Below are 24,415 nucleotides of genomic sequence, written 5' to 3'. Positions count from 1 at the left end.
CTATGGGCAGCCCAGGAGCAAGTGATGTCTGGGCCCCTGCTTCTCTGGGAGGTGCTAAGAAATCTCATCAGCTGCCACTAATATGTTCCTACATTTCCCCTTACGTCCGCACGTGTGGGTATTGAGGGATACCGTTAGGTGTTTTGATGCTTGTCTTGTGTTATTTACTGTGGCACATGCCTCAGAACCTTCAGTCAATAGAAAAATAGGCAGGGGTGGCAATAAGTGTAGAACTAATTTACTTACTTATAAGTATATTTTTATTTATTTCAGAGAGGAAGGGAGAGTGAGAGTGAGATAGAAACATCAATGATGAGAATCATTGATCAGCTGCCTCCTGTATGCCCCCTTCTTGGGATCGAGCTGGCAACCCGGGCAATGTGTCCTGACCGGGAATCGAGCTGTGACCTCCTGGTTCATAGGTTGATACTTAACCACTGACCCACTCTGGCTGGGCAACATTACATTTTTGATAACCATCCATATAGATAGGTTTATCTGTAGCTCATGTTTTCACTGCTATCTAGTACTGCATCGTTTGAATGTGTCATAATGTGTCTAGTCTATGTTTGGACTTTTCCAGCGGTTTGCTCTTATGAACGATGTTGCTGTGACCTTGTTCAAGGTCCTGGAGCACAGGTGCAGAATTATACTCGGTCATTGAGTGTTTATTCGTCCCATTTGTGTGTGTGTGTGTGTGTGTGTGTGTGTGTGTGTGTGTGTAATGGTCAATATTCATTTAGATTTATACACCTATTTGTCCTGTTATCATTCATTCTTTGCGTATCCATATAGGGTCATTTTTCACAAAAGAACTTTCTTTTGTGGGTCTTCTGCAATGGGTTTTCTCAGGTTGGTTTTCCCCCCGGAAAATATATTTATTTCACCCATATTTTTAAAGATATTTTCACTGAATTTAGAATTCTGGATTGGCAAGTTTCTTTCAGCCCTTTAATGATCCCATTATTGTTCTATTATTTCTGTTGAAAGTGCTGTCAGTATAATTGTCGCTCCTGTGAAGGTGATATGCCTGTTTTCCTTTGACTGCCTATTTTCTGTCTTTAGTTTATAATAATGTGCCTAGACAGGGTTCTCTGGCTTGGGATTTATATAGCATCTTGAATTTGTAGCTTGATTCTTGCTACCAATTCTTGGCTAATGTCACTTCAGATACTGCTTCTGCCCTCTTTCTCTCTTTTCTTTCTGTGACTCCAGTTACATGGAAGTTGAACTTTTTTTTTTTAATCATGTCCCGTACGTCTTTTAAGCTCCTTTCTGTCTTTCACCCCCTTGTTTTTATTCATACCTTGATCTGGATATTTCTGCCGACTTTTTTTCTAGTTCACTAATCCTCTTTGATACTCTATCCACTCTGCTCTTCAGCCATTTATTAAAATCCTAATTTCAGTTCTCTGGTAAAATTTTCTCTCTTTTTATAACTTTTGGAAGATCATTGTATACTATTGTAAACGTTGTATCAAATAGCTCTAATGTCTGGATAACTGCTGAGTGATTTTATGTTTCTTTTTTCCCCTCAGTTTTCAGTCATTTTATTCACTTACATATCTGGTAATTTTTATTGTATGCTGGACATTGTGTAAAAAAAAAAAAATTGGGGGTTCTGACTTAGGTTCTTTTTCTCCAGAGAGGATTTGTATTTCTTCTTTCCTTCTGGTGCCCAGTGCTTTGATTTCTTCCTGTGTACCTCCCCTGCAAAACTTGTTTTCTGGGCTTTTCGTTTGCAGTAAAGGGTATATAACGGCAAGAATGTCCCAGCGGGACTTGTATTTCAGTAAGGATCAAAGCCCGGTATTTAAAGGGAAGAATCTTGAGGAAGAATTAGTTTTTCTGGGGAAGGGCAATGGAAGGGGAGCTAGAGAATCAGCCTCAGCTCTTGAAATCATAACAGAGGCCCTTAAGGAAACCTAGTCTTAAAGAATCAGTTCTGTTTAGATCAGAGAATGGGGGAATCTTTCTGATAAGTAAGGGTTAATTAGTTCTCTTTTAAGTAGGAAGTATATTGAACCAGAGCCCCTGTTTTCTATTCTTTCTAGCAATTGAAGGTTTTCTCTTGAAAGCAACACATCAGAATAGTCCCAGTGAGTCACCTTTAGAAAGGGCAGCTATTGAGCTCAATGAATTGTGTTTTCTTCCTCATTCCAGGACTTGTTTTTTAGGCCTGAAATTTATTAACCTAGGAATGGCTAATTCAGCAGTGAATGGCTAATTCTGCTAAAAAACAAACCAAAAACCAAAAAACCCACCAGATCTGCAGGAAGTAGATGAGTGTGAAGTAGATGGGCTCAGTGTCCTCTCCCAGGTCACCCCTCGTAGGGTTGTAAGATGACAGAGGTAGGAATACCCGCTGAAAGGCACCAGGGGCCTCCTGGCAGAGACCAGAGGGTTCTGAGGAGCTACTGGGAAATGGAACTAAGCCAATTGCATTTTTATTTTATTTTATTCCACCTGAAGGTGTGGAAACATTTTCCATTTAAAAAAGAATCTTCTTTTGGCCTTTCACTTGAGCCTTGGATCAAGCCAAGCTCAGGAGAAATGAGACAGGACTGAAGTACCTAGGATCTGATCTGCCTTCCATCCCCTATTGCCCCCCAAAAAGAGGTCCAACCTCCCCGATGCTGAAGACCTGGTCCCAGTCTGTGGTCTCATCTAGCATTCGTCACGGTTGCTGAGGCATGGCTTCCCCGAACATTACCTAGAACGAAGGGTTGGCCTTTGTATCTTTAGCGTCCTGCAAATGCAGGCTCGTAGGAACAGCACCTTGGTTTCCCCGGGACAGTTTCACTGCTCCCGGATGGCTGGGCGGTGTTGGGAGAGAGAGGAGTGGCAGAGATGGAGGGGCGAGGAATGGAGGCTGAACTGGGTGCCCTTCCAAGATCGTGTCTTGCGCTAGGAGCACGGCTGGTTTGTGCTGTTCTCTCCCTGTAATTTCTGGAGTTCGGTTTGCTTGACCAGACCAGCTCTGATTAATTAAATCTTTTAGCTTTGTGGCTTTGGCACGCCACCTCCTTCAGCAAATCCTCTGCCAGAAGCTGGGGAGGAAGAGCAGGCCTCTCCGCAGTCAGGAGCTCTGGAAATCACTGGTCTCGGTCCCTGCCCCAGCTGGCCTCCATCTTTCTTCCCAGCCTCATTGGTACACGCGAGTTCTGTGATCAGATGTGTTGTAATTGATCCCCTAATGAACGTTTACAGAACCTCCTCTTTTTCTGGGGCTTTTTCCGGTGGTGACAGTGAGAGCTTGGGGAAGGGAGACGGGGGAGCCTAGGCTGCATGCCTAAGGGCAAGTCCAGGTGATGGAAGGTGTGAGGCGTCTGATTGGAGTATTGCTCAAGAAGGGGTCAGAGCCTGGCCCTCTTTCTGGTCCAGGGATTGCATGTAATTTCTCAGAAACTGGGTCATTTACGTACTCCCTCAGCTACCTTCCTTTGTCACCGCCACTGCTTGGGAAAAGAAAGGTATCTTACCTGGTGTCTCTATAAGATTTTTACTGGCGTTCAGGAAGGAATTTTGGTTGGGTTCCCTTCATATATTACCCACTATCATATGTGGGTAATACCTAGCAGACTCTTGTTAGAGACAGTTGTGGTTAGAGACAGTTGTGGTCTTTTACGTTTCATCTGCACAACAGTGATAATAGCAGAGCCTACCTCGTAGGTTTGTTGTTTTCCCAACTGTTAAGCCCTTAGAACAGTGCCTGAGACGCAACGTTGCTGACCGATGTTTACAGTTCCAAAGGTCACAGTGTGGTCTTAGCAGTTGGAAGCTTTCCTTTACCAATTTTGCTATTTACTCACCTAAAACTTCTTTTATTTGGACATCCAGTTGGGGAGATTTTTTCCTGAAAATTCTCTCAAGATATTTCAAACCCTTGAAACATATCTGACTTTTTCAGTAAGAAGTTCAGCTTGTACCGGTGCCTGGCATCTGGGACTGTTCTCAGTCACATCACCCGTCGCCTCTCTTCCCGGCTTTTGGCATTAAAGAGAATATGTCTACTCACTTGAAATGCAAAGTTCTTTACAGGAATGAAGTGCTTGTGGCTGGGAACGCAATAAGCTCGAGCTTCTTCTCTGTTGTAAAATGTTTGGTTTCATTTCTAAATTTCCGTATTTGGAGATTTTCTTTTGTTATAATTGGCTTCCTTAAGCTTCTCTTTGTTCCAGAATGGGTACAGGCGATTCCTCGGTCACAGGCTGAGACACACACAGCATTCAGCTGGGGAGGGAGGGGCAGTGGGACACTCAGAAGAATAGATTTTGTAGTCGTAACCCTTGGCCTGTACACATTCTTTGTGTTTTTCCCCAAGTACTTTTAAAACCAAGGCCTCTCTGGATTAGCAGGTCTGTGGGTCGTGTTCTCCTGTCTTTAGACGAAGACACCCATCCTGATGAGAATGTGTGTGTGTTGCTCACGTTCACCCAGTTGGATCTAGTGACAGAGCCGGGATTGAGACTCGTGGCCTCCAAGCCTGTGTGCTTTCCTGGTGTTGAAATAGCTTATCTGCCGAGTCAGGCATTCTGGTGTGACTACCTCACAGGGTTCTTCATGGTTTTTTCTTTCACATCATATTCTATCTCCTGGTTCGGTACCGAGGCGTGGGCCGTTTATGCGTAGTGAAAACCTTGTTAGATGGCAAAACTGGAGGTTTCGTGTGGGGTGGGAGGGCGTGCCCCCCCCCCCCCCCGTGTAGCCCTAACTGTGCAGAACCCCCCTCTGACTCTGTCTGCGAGCTTCGGGGACTTTTCCGCAGCAGGCAGGGAGGCCTGCACCCTCAGCACTGCCCCAACCCCTTCTGCGGAAGGTGTACGAGGCCTCGCTGATGAAGAGCTGGAAGGTGGGGGGACACCATCCCGTCCCCAGCTGGGTTTAAAGATTCATCCTGCACACGATGCTTTCTGATTGACACGGAGGAAACAGGGAAGAGAGGACGTGACTAAGCCGTGACACTTGTCTGGCGATGAAAATCAGTCTTCCTGTGGGTGTTCTGCTTATTTCTGTGCTTTTAGCCTCATAGCAGACGCCACCGAGCCCTATTAAAGAAAAAGCAAAACCCTATGCCGAGTGCTTCGCACCACTCCAAGCCTCTATGAATCTGAAACACATCTGAGTTCACAAGTGGGTCAGAGCAGCAGAGCCTTGCCAGTTCCGCAGGCGTGCGTCCCGGGCTCTGAGAAGAGGACCATCTTGAGGTCTGACTTTGTTGCTTATGTTTAGACCTTGTGCGCTGAGATAATTCTGGGTGGCTTTGGAGGACTTTGTTTCTTAACTGAAAAGGAGTGTCTGTTGCCTGATAAGTGTTTATCCGTGAAATAGCAACATGGTGTATGTCTTAGGGCAGGAGGCCTTTAGCTCTCCAGAGAACACCCACCCACCCCCCTCCCCCCCAAAAAAGCAAGGTCATTGGCTTAAGCATGTTGCTAGAGTAGAATGTCAGTCCGAGCTTGAAAATGTCTTGATTGTTCTCATTCAGGGTCTCTTTTCTGGATTCTTTCCCCTTTCTCTGCCTTAAGGGGCTACATACACAGCCACAACCGAGCAGAACTGAAAACAGACAAACCTGCTCCACATCTACTGGATAGAGATCTGGGGACCAAAAATGCCTCTTTCTTGCCAAACCTCAAATTGTTCCGTGCCTTTTTTAAATGCCCTTTCCCTGCCCCCACCGCCGCCTTCGCCATTTGGCTGAGTGAGGACTAGCTGTTTGGTTTGCCTTGTGTTGGTGACAGATCCCCACTGCTCATTGGGTCCCATTTTCCTTTAACCCCTCCTGGCTCACAAGAATCACAAAAGGGGTTTTCCACATCAAGGCGGAACTCCCTCTCAGCCTCCTTTTGAGCCGTGGCCATGCTGACAACATGAAGCAGAGAAGCGGTGGCATCTTAGCCCCGAGGGACGAGTCCTCCTGACCTGAGGAGGGTGCCTAGCAGTGAGCCAGCGCCCTGGAAGCCTCGGAGCTGCTTCTCAGAAGCTCAGCAACATGAGGCCGTGGGTGCCGACACCGTGCCAAGTCCTTGGCATCACCTCCCGACCCTCACGGCACTCCTTAGAGGCGAGGATATCTGTTTGTTTGTTTGTTTGCAGGTGGGTAAACTGAGGTTCAGGGAAGATCAGCAGCTCTCCCCGGGTGCATGCTTAGTAAGGGATAGAATGAGAATTTGACTCCTGGGCCCTGATTGATGGAGGGGGGCAGCCCCCACACAGTTCAGTCCTCCCCACTTACAGACACAATATGTAGCTCGCTGGGTTTTGCGAATTTGAATGTTCAGCATAGCTCCTCGTGGGCAGCGCTGAGCAGAGCTGGAGCTGTGCTGGTGGCCGAGACTCGCAGCTGGACAGCCTCGGACTTGGAAGAACACAGACTCTCCTCACACGGCAGGGCCTGTCCTTCTCCTCCTTTTCCTGTTAGACGTGCTCACCGTCTCCCCTGGTGACAAGAAAAGTACCGTCACCAGCAACTCCTCAGTGAGCAAGAATATTAAAGAGGAAATTTCCATTAGGTAAATAACTGTGAAAGAAGAACCCCAGAGAAGGGGGAGAAACTCTAGCCGAGGCTCCCGTTACACTGGCCAAATGCCGCTGGCATCCCAGGCTTGCTGCATATCATAAAAGGGTCAGGAAAACTGATCGGACAGAACAGAGGGACACAGTGTGAATATTTTTCTCTCTCACCATTCCAGCATCTACTTGAATGTCAGTTTTGTAAAACCATCTGTTCTGAGCCCAGCCCCAAACCCAGCCTAATTTGTAGTGGCTCCGTTTCTCTAGACAATGGGATTATTTTTGGAAGGTGGGGTATTGACACGCACTGTGTGTTGGCGAGGCAGTAGGACTGACATCTTGAAGTTCTTCTGACATTTTTACCCCCTGGCTGAAAATATGGCTTCAGAGAAATCAATGACTTCAGGCTGTGGCCAGAATTCACGAGTGTGGTGTGCTCTGAGCGTCCTCTGGTGAGAGAAGGGGGTGGGGTGCGGAGATCCCTGTTGTCTCTGCAAATGTAATAGCAGGTTTTCTGAAGGACACTCTGTTCCTTGGAACCTTTCATTTTAGCAAGGACAGTGTTCACTTGCAGCCTTAAGGTTTTTTTTGTGTGTGTGTTTTTTGTGGACTTGAAATTGCTACAAAATGAACTATATTGACTTAAGTCTCTGCAAATGGTCCTTCTGGTGTTGAAGTTATGTTTATCCCGAGTAGAGTTACAAATTATCTGCAAATTACCTCCCAATTGCTAGTCCTTTCCCAGTGTGCAAGCCTGGCACATGCTCGCTGCCCTGGTGCTTCATGCCCCTCCACAGTCATGGAGCCGAATGCCGCATCGCACTTAGTCCTCACAACAGCCAGTGGGATCTGACTGTTCCCATTTTGCACATGAAGAAATTGACGTTTCAGGCTCCGTGCAAGTACTGTACATGTGTCTAGTGCTTTACGTGTATATCCTTGTAAGTGGATATTCTTTTCCCATTTCGAAGATGAAGAAATGGAGGCTCACAGAGGTTGTTACTTGTCCATGATCTTACAGTTAATAAATGGCACAGTCAGAATTTGAACTCTGCTATGAATGAATGTCTTTCCGTTATGCCACATACATACCTCCTGGCTGAGGTCCTGAAGGCGGGAGGCAGGGACCACTTCTCATTTCTGGTTCTCACTTGCTAGCCTGGCACACAGTAGGGGTTGGGGTCGATTGACTGGTGCGTAGCTGGATTGGATTCGCTCCTCTCCTGATGAATTCAGCCTTTCCCCCAGTGCCGCCACAACTCGTTTTCCCCGGGCATGATCTGAATATCTGCCTCCAGCCTTCATTTCCCACTTCGATCATCCACGAACATGCCAGAGAGCATCTGCTCTGAAAAAGTTTCGAAATAAATTTGATGGATGTCTTGCACCGTCACTCCCACGGGATGGGGTAGCTCTCATGAGTGTCCCCGCTCTGTTTTGACGATCATCTTCAAAGTCAAGGACATGGGTGAAATAACACTGCAGCCTCAGGGAAGACATGCCAGAGGGCAGCATAAAGAGAGCTTCCTGGAGTCACCTCCCTCTCCAGCCCAAGCTGTCACCCTGTCTTTGAGGGAGAAATAAGATACTCGCTGTGATTTGCTTTCCCACTGAGGTGGGAGTGAGAGATAGAATTAAGGATGACTCAGTGCTCCCACAGCGAGAGAGAAGGCCACAGGCTCTGTGGTGCCCTGGATTCAGCACTCAGAAGCCCAAGCGGCTGGCCCGAGGCCCGGGCTTCAACCACAGGACCCTTCACCAGGCTGGCTTCAGTTTAGTTCCTGTGAAATGGCTCTTTTCGTAAAATCTGATTAGCCTCTCATCACTCTGGGTTTGGTTGAGTCGTAGATTTTAACATCTTCCTATATTTTCTGAGTTCTCAAAGCCACATTTCTAGGGGTGAAGATTTTATCTTTTTAAATATATTTTTTATTGATTTCCGAGAGGAAGGGAGAGCGAGTGAGAGATAGAAACATCAATAATGAAGAGAATCAATGATCAGCCACCTCCTGCATGCCCTACACTGGGGACTGAGCCGTGACCTCCTGGTTCATAGGTCAGTGCTCAAACACGGAGCCACGCCGGCAGGGCATGGGTGAAGATTTTATAATCATTTCCTGTTAGTGTCTTTGTATCCTTAGCTTTTACTCAAAAGTGACAAAGGACAAGTTCAGCTGGCTTGCATGAGTAATTTCTTTACGGACAGAGGCGTAGGAATTCAGCTAGAAGACAGAGAGTAAATTGACTAGATTGTAGGCACCTTGCCACGGTAAAGGTGGGCACCCAAGGAGCAAGCACATGGAAGAACCAGCATTTAAGGGGAGAGTGCTCTCTTGGGCCCCCTCATCTCTTCCTCCTGAGATCAGAGTGGTTTCTGTAGAGAACCCAAGACCAGACAGTGCTGGGGGCCGAGGCGGCTGCAGCGGAATCTGTTGGCAACTAGGCTTTTGGCCCAGGCTCACTCATAAACCTTGGGTGTTAGGCTTGCTTCATTGATGGGGTGGGAGGGGGGGTGCTGGAGAGAGGCTGGTATAGGGCAGTTTGCCTAGATTATTCTCCCTTATTCTCTCTAGGGGCCAGGGCCAGTATATTGGCATTTTTAACTTCTTCCTAGTCAGCTGCTGGAATAGGTAGATGGGCCTTCGCTTCATATCTCTTCCAATGAAATCTCTTTTCAAGCAAATTAGGAGTTTAAGGAGAATGGGAACAAGACCCTGAGAGGAGCCTGCACTTCTGAGGACAGTGCTTTCCCCTCACACTCCTCCCCCCGCCCCCCCCACCCCCCCTCCTGAGGCATCCTGGAGGCACTGTTGTCCGAGCTCTGAGTGAAGAACACTGGCACCTGCAGAATTCCTGAACATGGCAGTGGCTCTTTGGGCCTTTCCAGAAACAAGGGTCGTATTTCCCTCTCCTTTCGCAGTTCCCCGGTGCTCCCAGTTTGCGGCTCCTGCTCCTGCTGCTGGCTGTCCACGGGGGGAGGTGGGATCTTACCGAGACTGTCCTTGGGGCTAGGGCCAGGCTGCCCTCTGTTCCCACCCTCCACCATCGGCAGCACCTAGGCCGGCGCTGGCCCAGCGTACGTGCTTGATAAAGACATTCTAACTCGGATCAGAGGTCACACGCTGTCAGAGCTGGAAAGGGCTTTGGAAACTGCTGAGTCCAGCACTAATTTTGCAGATGGTGCCACTCCAGAAGCTCACTCCGCAAAGGGCTGGTGGTTGCTTTCTCCTTAGTTATGGTCAATCCTAATGCAAATGACCATCATTCTAAATCTTCGAAAGGCGTCCTTCAGGTGATGCAGGGTGTTTCTCCTGGGACTAGTCGTGACTGTGATAACAGTGAGAATGCTGACTCGACGCCACACCCCGAGCCACGGCCGCAAGGCAGTGTTGGTGCTATCACTGCTCTCCAGGAGCCGAGAGGGGGCCCCGGGCGGGCTCCTCACTCGGGGTCGTGTAGCCACCGGAATGGTTGAGAGAGGACTAGGATCTGTTTTGGTCAGATGCCCAGGCCCCTGGCTCATAGATGGGGTTCCTGACTAAAACCCCCACTTAGTGATTCACAGCGCTGGCTTCACAAACATTCCAGGGGGTCTTCATCCTAAAGGAAATTCTAAAATTCATTTCCATTTACTTGAAGTTCTCTAATTAGGGAATGACAGGGAAGGGAAGGCAAAAAGCAACTGATGATAGGGATTGCCTCTCTAGCAAGGTCGTTAATCACTGCCCTAGAGCATGAAGGCATCTGGGCCGAGTGAAGGAAAGGGGTGCTCCCATGTCCTGCTGCAGGGACCACTGCTTCCCGTGGAATTGCTGCTCCTGCCTCCAGTCCCTCTTCTTACCCAGAATGCCCCTTCCCCTGTCACTGGCATCTAGAAGCCTAGGACTGAGGGCGTCAGGGCAGATCTGTGTGACCCCCTGTCCCTACCACAGTGTGGCAGGCCTCCTGGTGACCACCCAGCATCCTGGGTCTTCGGGGCAGGCTGTTTGCCTCACATCTTCCCACTGCGCTTTATATCTGAGCAACATTCCTGTGTGTTTTCTGAAAGGTTAGTCCTGGGTCATTGGCACTTATACCACTTGTTTTGGTAGATCCTTCCCGAGAAGGTTAATTATATATTTGATATCCTTCCCTTTTTATGCCTGAACGATGAGGATAAGTACCCTGTGGTTTATTAACTGTCACTTTAAACCTTTTCAAATTGTCTTGTGACAAAACAGACTTTTATGTCCTTTTTATCCAGCTTTGATGAATGGGACAGCTTCTCTGGTTAAAATAGGCCAGGATAAATAAAATCTCTCTCTGATTGGTGGGGACAGAGTTTACATGGGAAGCCATGAGTTCAAATGTGCCATTGAATAAAAGGTGACCTAACCTGTGAACTTTTACATATACTTCTCTTTCTTCTTTTGACAAATGGGGCCGGCACCTGGCACTCGGTAATTACTGAATAAGTGAAAGAAATGGCATTACTTCAGGGCATTTGATTTCTCTAAAAATTTTGATGCCAAACCCTAAAGCAAAATTTGCCACATTTTCTATTTGGTATCCCACTGATTGTTAGAGCAGAGAGCCTCTGTCCTTTAACATTAGGGAACCCCAAAGCTCCCCTCTCCTCCCCCAGGCCATTTTGTTAAACCTTTACTTTTTGGTAAGTTTGCAGTAGAATTGAGGAAGGTAAATGTCATGATGGATTGTCAGTGGTTGTTTGCAGGCGGTGTGTCCACCTGTAAGCGTCCCATGCTTGAGAACCACTCTCCTGGGACACAGAGTATACGTAATTCAGCAGTTTATCTCTCCCTCACTTGGTATTCACTGAATTCCAGCGAGGAGCAAGGAAGGCATTTATTTAAAACTAGAGGCCCGGTGCATGAAATTCGTGCACTGGGGGCGTTGTCCCTCAGCCCAGCCTGCACCCTCTCCAATCTGGGACATCCCTCTCACAATCCAGGACTGCTCGCTCCCAACCACTCGCCTGCCTGCCTGATTGCCCCTAACCACTTCTGCCTACCAGCCTGATCACTCCCTAACCACTCCCCTGCCAGCCTGATCAATGCCTAACTGCTCCCCTGCTGGGCCAGTCACCCCCAACTGCCCTCCCCTGCTGGCCCGGTCGCCCTTAACTGCCTTCCCCTGCCGGCCCGGTCACCCTTAACTGCCCTCCCCTGCAGGCCTGGTTGCCCCCAAATGCCCTCCCCTGCTGGCCTGGTCGCCTCTAACTGCCCTCCCCTGCCAGCCATCTTGTGGCTGTGGGCGCCGCCATCTCTGAGGGCATGGCAGTCAGTTAGCATATTCCCTCCTTATTGGCTGTGGGCTCTGCCATCTTTGCGATGGCATGAGGGTCAATTAGCATATTCCCTCTTTATTAGCTAGGATAATTAAAGTAACAAAAATTCTGCTACGGGTTTAAAACTCTTCTCCTTCTGTTTTTAATTCATTGCAGTTTGCGGGGACCTTGTCGGATGGCTTAGGAAAGACAATGGACAACCGGCATCAGTCGGAGCGGGAGTACATCAGATACCACGCAGCCACCAGTGGCGAGCACCTGGTAGCCGGCATCCATGGCCTGGCCCATGGTAAGTCACCTGCTGTTGGCTGTAGGACAGTGGCTCTTCTGCCGCAGTCCTCAGAGGTGCCTGTTCAGCCATCCGACTGCCAGCGGGAAAAAGAGAGCTGACAACAGTGTCGATCCTGGCTTGGCATCGTGGTGCCCGGTAGCCATCCAAGCTCTCTTATTTTATTCCCCTTACAATTGCTACCACCTGTGAGAGCTCTTCATTCATTTTCAAAGTGTCGTGCACACGGCCTTCCTTCCTGCGCTCTGGCTTCTGTTCCCAAGGTGTCGCAAGGTGTAAGCAACAAAACCTCTTTTTAGAATATGGATCTGCTGCTTCTAGACTTGCCCTCTGCGTTCTGAGCATTCCTTCCACAGAGTGAGGTATGAACCTGGCCGCCAGGTTTGTGGGCCAGATGTTTCTGACTCTTGTGTAAATACCCATTCTCTGAATTTGTTTGAATTCTGACTTTTAATGCTTTAATTCTGACTCATTTGCCTTTTGTTGTATGTTTCTCAAAACTTCTTAGCATGGCATTCGTCAAGGCCCTTGGACATGTGAACTCAGACACCTTTCCCGACTATTGTCCCCCAGCCACCCCAGGCCTCCTACTGCTCCCTGTGCCTCACGTCCCTCTGCCCTCCCTCCCTCTGCCTCACTTCATTGCCTCTCAAAACCCTGTTCAGCCTGTAAGTCCCAACTCAAAGGACATTTGCCCCACTCCACTGTCCCCAGTTAGAGTTAATGATGATTAGGGCACACAAGGAGGGCGTGGTTGCGTATGTAGCCAGCTGTGTGCATCTTGCTTCCCTGATAGGCTGTGAGGCCAGGAGAGCAGGAAGACCACTTTGAATTCACCTTTGTACTTGCTACCTCACATGATACCTGGCATGTAGCTCATGTTTAGTAATGGTTACTAAAGTGAACTGTTTGTACCAGATTACTAGAAATAGTCTGAAGCTACCAGAAAGTCATGTCAAGGAGGAGGAATATCGATAATAAAAAAATCATGTGTCTCTTTGTGTTTAGGAGAGTTTTTGTTTATCAGCTTCCTAAGGGCGAGGTTTGGATTAAAATGCCTTTCTTTCCCTAAGCCTGCCCAACTGGAAAGGGAGCGTTCCCCAAGGAGACATCAAGCTAGAAGTAAAACTTGGCTGAAATTAATCTGTTTATGTGCTTTAAAAGTTGCTTGTTGGGCAATCCTTGGGGTTAGAGGTTTAATCCTTCTTTCTAGTAACTGCAGTGACAGTGCATTGGACTAATAGAGGACTGTTTTTTAATGAACATAAGATGCTTTGCTGTGCATTATTGCCTCTATTTACCCAGCATCCTTGGGATGCAGAGAGAGAGCATGGCTGTCCTCACTTTTTCAATGGACACACCAGTGTGCTGAGAAAACGGGGAGTCGTTTCAAGGTCGCCAGCTCCCCTCCAAGCAGGGGTCATTAGGTACTATGTACAGCACCTTCAGAACACAGGCTGTGCATTCTGAGGCGAGGAACCAGCGGCCTCATCCAAGGGCGACCCATGAAGCATAGCCAGGAGTGAGACCCTCCTTTCACCGGTAACAGCCCCTTGGTGTAAAGCGGGGATCATGCTCAGTTCTGTCTGCAGGCCTGCTTGACCAGGTTCAGTCATATTCTGTCTCTGCATGAACTTGGTTCAGAAGGACGGGAAAGGGAGATTGCCTCACTGGGGCGAACACACCAGAATCCAGAAGCGCTGTGCATTGTTAGTACATTCTCACCCAAGCAGTTTCCTTTACCAATTTGTCTCACTAGAGCTGAGGCGTCTAGAGAGCTTCCTCACACCCCCATCGTCACCAGGTAAACATCCTGTGAGTGTCCCTGGCACAGGACCCGGAAATGCTCCCTGGACGGGGCCCGCTTCCCCTGCAAGGCCACGTCCTCTTCAGCCCCGGCCAACTTCTGGCCACTGTGGAGCCTCTTTAAGGTCATTGCTGTCATCTCTCAAAATGTTTGGAATATCTTTTTGACCTTGACTAATCTTTCAAACTCGCTCCCTTGAGGTTGCCGCTGGCTCTGGCAGCTTTTTAAGGATGCCCTTCATCAGGCTTTGTCATTACTCTGGTCGCCTCCACCTGCTTTCAGCCACATGTGCCACAGCTTTTACCCCGTTTCAAACGTTTGGCGGTGCTGGCAAGTCACATAGTGTTCTTTGAAAACTGAGGATCTGTATTTAGTTATCTCTCTGCCTTTTATTTTATGGGACCCCAAGTCTCCCCAAGAGCCCTGGTTTCTTGTCTCTAGATTTAATTCCACTGTCTACATCCTCTCCATAGCCCATATGCTGCCCAAGCTCTGGAATTGAAAAGTACCACTTTTAAACTCTTAGCTTTTCTTTGATTTTTAAAACTGGAACCTGCTTTACTTCTGACGAATATATAATATACATTCTCTGACTCCAAACTGAAGAGGCAGATCTGCTGGTTCTCCATCTGGAGTTGGCCTGCCTGTGGCCTGTCAAGAGACTGAGAGAACGCCCCTGAGTTACCTCGCCAGGTGCATGGAACTGAGGGGTTTGGCTTTAAATGCTGTTGCTTTTGTTCTTGGCCCAGTTACAAATAGCCCTTGTCTTTTTTGCTAGGTATCATTGGTGGATTGACCAGTGTTATAACCTCAACAGTGGAAGGTGTGAAAACGGAAGGGGGTGTCAGCGGTTTCATATCTGGCCTTGGGAAAGGGCTTGTTGGCACTGTAACCAAGCCAGTGGCAGGCGCCCTGGATTTTGCATCAGAAACAGCCCAGGCGGTGAGAGACACAGCCACACTTAGTGGCCCCAGGTCAGTGATCGTGGGGGGAGTGGCTTTTGCAATTTCCAGCCCAGATCTGCTGCCTCTCCTAGTCTATCCTGCTATGTTTCATCGGCTTTAATGATATGATTTTTCAATATCTGATTACACACAACTAAGATTTCTGACTTGCCTAATATAAATACATGAAAACAAGGCACAAAAATCTGGCATGCACTTTCGCAGATCCACAGCTACGTCTGTATCTGTATTTACTGGATACACACTCACAATGTTGTTTTTCTTCACTAGAGGGGTTAGAAAATAGCATTGCATTCTTACAAACCTCCCCTGCTCACCAAACTAAGTAGATCCCCGCCTGCCTGTTAAGAAAACTGTCAGGCTGACAGCTGTGTCTTGCTCCTGAGCCCCATGGTATAGTTCTGGAATCCCTGAAGTTGCAGTTCACCACGTGGGTCTGTCCCTTCCTAGTTCTTCCACTTGAAAGTGCCAGCTAGTCCCCACCTCATAACGAAACTCCCCACTAGGCAGGCAGTTCTGCTGAGGGATGCTTTTTTGCCTTGATACCAGCTGAGACAGGACATCGGCCACAGCCCATATGGCTCCAAATCCCAAGAATCCGACTACTCTAACTTAGCTATTTGTATGGGGGGCCTATTTTAGCCTCCCCCTTTTCAGTGACTAATTTGGGATCTTATCAACAAAGGCTATAGTAATGAATGTTACAGCTCTCAGCCAAGCTGGACTCCACTTAAGCCCAGAAGGATTTTGCCGCTGCCTGCTTAATAGTCCCTGAGTGAATTAGTGTGCCCTTTAGAATGCGAGGGCCTGGGCCATGTCCACACCCTCTCGCTCCCTCAAATAGGATTTGAAGAAAAATTGTCCCCAATTAAAATGAGTCCACTTGTCTGTCACCAGGAAACGTTACCAATGACACATTACTGTGTTCTGCCAGAAGGTCTTCCATCTGGAAGCAGCTGCTCTTTAAAAGGATCTGTAGAGCTGACGTTAGTTAACTTACATTCTATTCTCAGATACAGAGCCCAGCCAGTCCTTGAGTATATTTTGAAGCATTTATGAAGTTAGGGAGAGGCGGAGGGGGGAGACTTCAGAAGTACTTCCAGTTACTTCTCCATGTCTGCTCAAAGCCCAAGAAGTCTACCTCCAGCTTTTTGTTAGGACAATGAGACCTGAAGAAGTGAAAGTAAAGTGTTCCAAAGGAACCGTCCTTATTCTTAGAATCCCAAAGCAGTCAAGGAATTGAGTGATTGGTTTCAAAAAGGGTCTGAGGTATACGTGTTAAAATGTAAAAATATTATTTTGTGATGTTAACTTTAATAACGTTGACCAGGAAGATCACTTGCATTTTCTGTAACGTGAGTTTGGAAGTCTCGGTAAAATGTTGCATTCTTTTAGGAGCACAGGAAAGGCACAGATGGTCGCTGCAGACAGGAGGGTGTTCATGTCTCTCTTCCCTGCTGTCCAGCATGGCCACAGAAGGTTCACTTTGGTGCCAGCCGGCATCTACCTACCATTCAGGCATGCTCAGTCAGTGAATGCTGATTGGCACTTCCCTAAGAACTCGGGGTTGGGAATATAGCAGAGCTATATAGAGCAAGGCTGTCCTTGGTCTCAAAGGGCTACAGTCAAGGTGGGCAGCAAACATAAACCAAGTAACCCTGTAAAGAATGATTTGCAAACGTGATAAATGGCACAGGAGATGTACAGGGTGGGATGAGACCGTGTGATTAGAGAAGATGAAGGGGAAAGAAAGGCTGGCTGTCGGAGCTGTGGTCAGTCAGATCAAGAAGGCCTTTCTAGGGAAGTGGTATTTGCGATGAAGCCTGAGGTATAAGTAGGAGTCGGCCAGGTGAAGAGAGAATCGTGTTCCTGGTAAAGGGGACAGAGAAGGTATGTAGTTTGCCTCAAAGCAAACAGTAACTGGGCAGTCTCACTGAAGTTTAACTGGATAGAGCAGCCATCTGCCTAGCTTTTCACTCCTCCTGGAAGCAAAAGCTTCCGTCTTAAGTGAGGAGCAGCCCGGTGGTCATGGACCTGTGGGCCTGGAAGCTAAAAGGAAGGGGAATTAAGCATCGGCATCTCCTCTCTATTCCCAGAGGAGCCAGGAGTGGGAGCACGATGGCTGAAGGTATCAGAGGTGAATGGGACACATGCTAGACCCATGCTGATCAGGGGCCTCCAAGAAACTGGGCCCTTCACCCTTTATTGCACTTGAAAGGCATCACAGAGGCTCCTGAAACCTTTAACCAAGTCCCCTCAGTCCACTTCCCTAGGTCCAAAAGTAGGGTCTTACTGAGGACCCACATGTTAGAGAGAAAAGAACACTTCCCAACCCCCTTCCTTAGTAGCGTTGGCCCTTGAGCAAGTCTCCTAGCTGTCTAAGCCTCAGTTTTCATCTAAAATTAGGGATAAATATACCCCTTTACTTATTCTGCCTCTCAGAGGTTTGAGGCTCAAGTAACCAGAGTTACTTAATGCGAAACCATAAAGAACTAGAAAATGCCAGGTGGTACTGTTTTTGAAGGTCACAGATTAAAGGAGCAGCGATTCTTGCAGGTGGAGAAGTGTTTCAGAGCCTTGAGGGTCTGCTCCATGACACTGATCTCTCAGGAGCATGCTAGCTCTGCTCAGGGACGCGTCACCCTGGCTTCTTGGAAGTGAGATATAGCCATCCCCGCTGATTGAACAGGGTCCAGGGGTGTTACGCAGGGTTTCCCCACTGTTTAGACAACAGGGACTAACAAATGATTTGAAGGGATTAGAAGTGAGATGCTGACCGAGGGCTGACCTGAGCCCAGGGACTGAGCCAGGAGTAGAACCCAGGAGTCCAAGAGTTCTGCCTCTGAGTCTGCTCTTGGAATGAGACTTTCTGCTTCCTCTGTAATATTTCATCCAAGTAAAGGCTTAGATCTTAGCATCTATGTTTTAAATGACCCAAATTTTAAGCAGATGACAGTAAAGTAAGCCATAAAACTGTGAAGGAAGACTCCTTCCAGTAATCCATCTGAAAAGCGGCTTACAGGAAACATGGGCTCCTTTTGGTGTTTATTGGAACATGGCGTTATTTATAGGGAACCCCCCTCCTTGAGTTCTTTTAGATTAAAATACGTCCGAGTTCCGCTCCTGGTTGGAGCATGCAAGTGTTCCAGCAAGACAGCCCCCTGACTGGTCTCTGAACTTCCCACGCAGTCGACAAGTTCTTGGGAAGGCAGGTGGGGGTGGGGAGAGGAGGGCGGAGGACAGCAGAGCCTTTGGCCTCAACATGAATGTTGTGGACCAATATCCCCTGCTGCATGTGTTAACTGTACAAGTATGTGTGGTTTGGAACTGAAATAAGAAGCCTTTTCCAAGGCAACGTTCTGCTGGCTCAGGTTGCACCGTCTCGTCTACGTGTATTGGGCCACATTTGTCTGTTCCCAAGTAAAGTTTATGAAAATGGCACAGAGGCAGCCACTTGTGGTGCCACTGAAGCCATGGAGAGAAGCCTGTCGCCCTTCAGACAGACCGGGCCAAGCAGGGCACCCCCCGGGCCGTGCTCAGTTCTGGGCATGTGCACTGGGTTTTGACGGGAATACTTGCAAAGCCACTTTGGTAGAAAGCTGCAGAGCCCGGAGCAGCCATTTCACAATAGAAGGCAAAACACCACTGAGGAGAGAGGAGCGCTCGACTCTGGGCTGTTGATTTGCTTGTTTATTTCTCTGAAATCCATCTGTGATAGGCTTTGGGTTGCCTGGCATTTCAGGAGCGTAGCCCATGAAGATTGATGAAGCTGGGCCCTGAGGTTTCCTCCAAAATATTTCTTCACCTTTTTAGTCAAGACCCAAAACAGCGGGGAGAAGTGTGAGTTGGCAGAACTTGAAATATTTGAACTAATTTAGCAAAGCTCCGGAGTGTTGCAGCTTATCTCAGTATTTAAGGTAGATAAGGAGGAAGGGAGCTTGAAGGGTAGTGATAGATCAGTGTTGGAGAACACAGCCCTCAGGCCCCGATAGAGCTCGGACTCCAGGCCCCGTGCGGTGCACGCACGTGTACATTCCAGTTGCCCTGAGAGCTTTGCAGTAACCTTCGGGTGGACTGCACAGAAAAGATTTATGGTGGGCATATTCCACTTCTGCAGTAAAAACACTCCTAAGTCACCACCCAAAATTTCTAAAAGACGCTTTCCGTTAATGGCCTCTGAGATGTGATATGGAAATGGTGTTTCTCGGGGAAAAGCCCTTTTCGTTACAGTGTTTGCATCTTACCAGGCTCTCTGGGATAAAAGGGTTAAGACCCTCTTGAGTCACAGAGCCTGAGGCCCGTCAGGTGGGAGAGGCCAGAAAGCCGGCGCAAAGGGAAGTAGGCAGCGCTCCCCCGCTCTGCGTCCTGGTTCGGCAATGCAGCCTTCACGTATCCCACGCTGAGAGCAGCCATGTGCTCTCCTCGGTATTACATAGCACATCCAGCAGAGTCGTCTTGATTTGAGCCATTAGGGAACTTCCAAAGGTAAAAACCTAACAACAATTAAAGTGTTTCTTAGCTGCACCAGTGCTCTCAATTTTCCCACCAATGCTGCACCGGAGGCGGAGAGGTGCACGGGACCCCGTGTGTCCTGGGAAAAGCAAGTCCAAGATTTCCTTGGAAAGTTTCTGTTTTGTCTTGAAACTGTGAATTAATTTTATCCCACACTTGTTTTAATAAAATGTTTTTAATTACTACCCAATAAAAGTAACCCTTCAGAAAGATGGGCCACGTTCTCCCGTGGCGACTCCTTCGTACTTATTCACGAGTGTAAGGCCCTCCTCCACTTGGTTCTCTGGACGCCAGCAGCGTTGGCATGAGTTGTGTGTTGGGAAGTGTTGGTGTGAAGTTGTGTATTGGGAAGTGTTGGTATGAAGTTGTATGTTGGTAAGTGTTGGTGTGAAGTTGTATGTTGGGGGAAGTGTTGGTGTGAAGTTGTGCATTGGGAAGTGTTGATATGAAGTTGTGTGTTGGTAAGTGTTGGTGTGAAGTTGTGTATTGGGAAGTGTTGGTATGAAGTGTGTTGGTAAGTGTTGGTGTGAAGTTGTGTATTGGGAAGTATTGGTATGAAGTTGTGTGTTGGTAAGTGTTGGTATGAAGTTGTGTGTTGGTAAGTGTTGGTGTGAAGTTGTGTATTGGGAAGTATTGGTATGAAGTTGTGTGTTGGTAAGTGTTGGTATGAAGTTGTGTGTTGGGAAGTGTTGGTATGAAGTTGTGTGTTGGGAAGTGTTGGTGTGAAGTTGTGTGTTGGGAAGTGTTGGTGGGAAGTGTTGGTATGAAGTTGTGTGTTGGTAAGTGTTGGTGTGAAGTTGTGTATTGGGAAGTATTGGTGTGAAGTTGTGTATTGGGAAGTGTTGGTATGAAGTTGTGTGTTGGTAAGTGTTGGTATGAAGTTGTGTGTTGGTAAGTGTTGGTGTGAAGTTGTGCGTTGGGAAGGGTGAAAAGCCAGAGTCCAGGGCATGTTTGACCCCGAGGCTGTGTTTCTTATCTGTGAGCATGAATGTCTGTTGGCTTGATAACTATCTGCTGCTTGGGGCAGCCAGTGCGGTGGCCGGCATGTCAGCTTCATCATGAGAAGGAATGAGATTTCAGTGAAGCTGGAACATTGTTGTGTCCAGCTGAAGGGAAGGGACTGTTCATGTCACTCTTCTCTTGTCCAGAGGTGGCACAGAACTGGGGGGGCAGCCACTTTATCCCCCCTCTGCTCACCCTTGCTTGCGTAGGAGACGAGAGCCCGGTACTCTCCCCTCCCAATCTCGCCAGGCGAGCCTTCCCACGGACCCATGAAGGTGGAGGGGACATCTCCTCCCTCCCGAGAGCCCCCGAGGAACAGCATTCCGAGCTGTGCTCGTAGGATGCCTCAGTCGGGCTGACATTCAACTAATGAAGTTGCAAGAGAAGTTATTTTTAAGAAACATCTTACCAGTCCTTCTTGCCTTATAAGTTAAAATCCATCCCAGAGGAACACAAGCAGAGAAATCTTATTTTCTAAGACAGACTTCTTCCCTCTTGCTGAACTCTAAATACTCTATTCCCCTTTCACTCACAGGCCCCAGACAGAGCCGTTCTCATTAGAACATGACTTACGGAAAGTGAAGCTCTATTGCTGAAAAAGCGGGAGGTGTGTGTGTTCCTACACACACATATTTGAGAAAAGCCTTTCCATTTCTGAAATCCCATGACTCATTTTTATGCAAGATTATCTGTTAGGGAAAAACCACTTTTTTGGTCATGGTACATTATAATCATTTCTAGAAAGGAGAGCGTCTATTTTTTGCCATTTTTGGCATGCAGAGATGACTGACTTTATGGAAACACAAAAGTAAAAATAAATGGATGTTAGGCATGTACATCTTTAAAATACAGTCCTTTTATCTCAGCCAGCAGGTCTCTGCTCAAAGAAAGGAAATGGATAGTGATTGCTCTCTGATTTTGTTTTCTTCCGTTTAAAATTAAATGATCAATCATGCCATTGTGCATCTATAATTCCTTCCTTGTTCTATGATTTGTTTTTTTTGAAACTCAGGAATGACAGTTTTGTGTACATAAGCTACGCCTTTGAGATGTTTGGTTTGAACTTCAAGAGAAACAGAACAGTGTATGAGAAACCATCTTATTTCCAGCATTGCCAGAGAATGAAAAGCCATGTACCGTTTGTGGACTTATCTGCCGAGGCATTAGGTTGACTGATTCTTAGGTTTCGGTGACTGCCCTGTCTGTCACAGCTTTCCCTCACAGAACCATCCCTTGGTGCCAGGATGCAGCTGGAATCTCCCTTCCAGAGAGGATTTGGGTCTGAGTTCAGGTCTCCTGCTCACAGAGAGCTGCAGACTAGGAGATCCTTCTGAGACACACAGAGGACAGTGGGCCAGCAGGGAATGGCAGACTGAAGTATTGTATTACAAGCGAAGGGCTGTCATCTTTGGGGGAAGAAGAGGTAGGCTTGGGTGTTACATTGCCCCATGCCTTCACTTGCACTCTTTTTGCCAGACTGCCTCCCAAAGACAGATTCTTACTAAGTTTTTCACTAATTTGTCAAGTTGGGCTGGGGTGGGGGAGGGGGGTATAAGATTGAATTAGACATCTTAATCACAATCTACGCTAAAAGAAATAATTTTATTATATCTGGCTTATATAACTGTAATCCGGTTAACAAGGTGACTAATCTCTGTCCTCAGTGGATTTACTTTGATACCTAGAGGAAACTGATTTCTATTGAGCACGGGTTGCACATATGGGTCCTTTTAGAACAGAGGTTCTCAAAATAGGGTCTGGGGGCCCCTGGGCAAATCTTTCAGGGACCCATAAGGTCAAACCTATTTTTAGATATGAACTCATATACAGTTAGGTGACTGTTTTATAATATTCTCTAATCAGTGCACAGTGGAGTTTTGCAGAAGCTGAACAATGTGTGATATTGCACCAGATTGACGTAGGGGCAGATAAGAGAATGCAGCTGTTCTCTGAAACGACGTAGAGACTTGCGGAAATGGAAAACAGTGCCACGGTCTCACCTTCTGTGATTTCACGAATGTGCCACCAGCAGCCTGCACCTGGTTAATTTGCTTAACCAGCAGCTCTGTTTGAGAATATGGTGATGGCCCCTCATCCTGCTGATAGATGGCACATATCGGCAGTGGTGGATTAATGAGGATTAAACTGCAGGAGCCACTGTAACGTGATGCTTCGCTTTGGCTTCCTGCCAGCAGTTGTCAGCCCTCCTGGTTTGCTCCTGACTTTTACTGGGTTCCTTGAAGTACCAGTTGGAAAGATGTTATCACGTATCAGAAAGACTTTTCACAATAATTCACCTAATTTAGTCCTTCACCTTCACCTACTGTCCCAATAAATTTTAGCTTCAGCGGCATGGAAAGTGCGGGGCCGATTACTTCAAAGTGCGAGGTCCGTCTTGTCAAAAGCCCACTTGATTGTTCGCTCTGCCCTGAGCTCCGTCAGGAAACTGAGAAGGTTTATCTGTGTCAGAGTTTACTTGGCAAAACCTCGGCTTCCTACCCTAGCGAGTTGGTGGGGCGGGACGAGCCTGCAGTATTTGGATAAGCCCTTTGAACTCCCGTGGAAAGCAGTTTTTATGAGGCAGTTGTTCTGTGTTAACACCAGAGCCAGCTCCTAGTAGGTTTTCCCCAAACATACTTCAAACATAGATCATGGCAGAGGTGACCCAAGCCTTTTCATAAAATCCCAGGACGGCAGAAAACTTCAAAGGGGCAAACTTGTCATTACGAGGCTGATGGGTGACAGGAATCCGGCGAACCTGGTGGGTTAGGTGGTGGGTTACCTCCCGGAGCGCCTCGGGGATGGGCAGGGGTGAGCTTGGCTCCGCAGGAGGGTGCGCCCCCCTCCTAAGGCGCTAAAGGCCAGATTGCTGCCTGTAGAGTGCCTTCATACTCTTGTGAGCAGATGCAAACCTCAAAGAGTTTTTATGTCTTTGTTTGAACTATTGAAGGGCCCCACTGATTCAATTTAGATAATTCTGAACTTGTGATATTTAGATCCAATTGCTTAGTAAGCACACCGGTTCAAGAGCAGGCAAATTGGCAGTAGAAATTCATTAACTGGTTAAGTGTTGACCTATTTCCGTATTCCAGGCATGTAATAGATATTAAGTGCCGAGAATATTTAAATACTTGAGAACAAACTGCTTTGAAGAATCTTCTAGATTCTTGAGCATCATCAAACTGTTTTAGTCTTACATGTTAAAGCAAGTTTCCTTCAGCTTTCTTGAAGCCACCCGTTATTAGTGATTTTACTTGCCGTTTGTTCTTGAAAACAACAAAATTGCATGTGTGTGGTGATGTATATTGTGGAGGTTTGGTACATAGAGGCATTTTTTTCCAGTCTTATTACCAGGCCCTTCACAGATCTTTCAAAACAAATCGTTATAGTTTAACTAATGGGTTTAATGAGCTCTTGATTTTTTTCGATTGTTCTTTACACCTTATACATATTTCCTAAATATTATTTAGTATCTACAATTAATAAGGATAGTGTTTTTACTTTATCTCACTATAACAATTTAAAAATATTTTTCAAATTAAATTTTATTTTATCAAAATAAACAAATATCCACACTTGTATTTTTTAAATCCTCACCTGAGAACATATTTATTTATTTACTTACTAGAGGCCCGGTGCACAAAAATTTGTGCACTCGGGGGCGGGGGAAGGGGGGGTTTCTCAGCCCGGCCTGTGCCCTCTCGCAGTCTGGGACCCCTCGGGAGATAACGACCTGCTGGCTTAGGCCTGCTCCCGGGTGGCAGAGGGCAGGCCCAATCCCTAGGTGCAGCCCCTGGTCAGATTCAGAGCAGGGCCGATTGGGGAGTTGGGGCGCCGCCCCCTGTCATGCACAGAGCAGGGCGGATTGGGAGGTTGCGATGCCACCCTCAGTCACGCTCAGGGTGGGGCCGATTGGGGGGTTGGGGCACCGCCCCCTGTCACACTCAAGGCAGGGTCGATGGGGAGGTTGCGGCGCCACCCCCTGTCACGCACAGAGCAGGGCCAATCAAGGGGTTGGGCGCTGCCCCTGTCATGCA

General features: G+C 47.5%; 1 protein-coding gene across 10 annotated transcripts in view; it reads left to right on the top strand.

Annotated features, from left to right (window-relative positions):
• The window catches only part of VPS13D (vacuolar protein sorting 13 homolog D), a 210,316-nt gene that overhangs the window by 161,910 nt on the left and 23,991 nt on the right, over positions 1-24,415 (top strand). For 7 of the 10 annotated variants that reach the window (XM_023745772.1, XM_014446840.2, XM_023745776.1 and 4 more), the window contains 2 exons: positions 11,960-12,092; positions 14,678-14,873. The exons of 1 other annotated variant lie outside the window; for it this stretch is intronic. In XM_023745772.1, coding sequence (XP_023601540.1) covers positions 11,960-12,092; positions 14,678-14,873 — 329 coding nt within the window. Of the gene's footprint in view, positions 1-11,959; positions 12,093-14,677; positions 14,874-24,415 lie in introns of those variants that run through there. 2 more of the 10 variants (XM_014446841.2, XM_023745774.1) reach the window with 2 other exon arrangements.

The sequence above is a fragment of the Myotis lucifugus genome, unplaced genomic scaffold (assembly GCF_000147115.1).
Source record: "Myotis lucifugus unplaced genomic scaffold, Myoluc2.0 scaffold_580, whole genome shotgun sequence".
NCBI lineage: Eukaryota > Metazoa > Chordata > Mammalia > Chiroptera > Vespertilionidae > Myotis > Myotis lucifugus.
The sequence above is the reverse complement of the archived record's forward strand: the minus strand, read 5'-3'. Positions and strand labels throughout refer to the sequence as shown.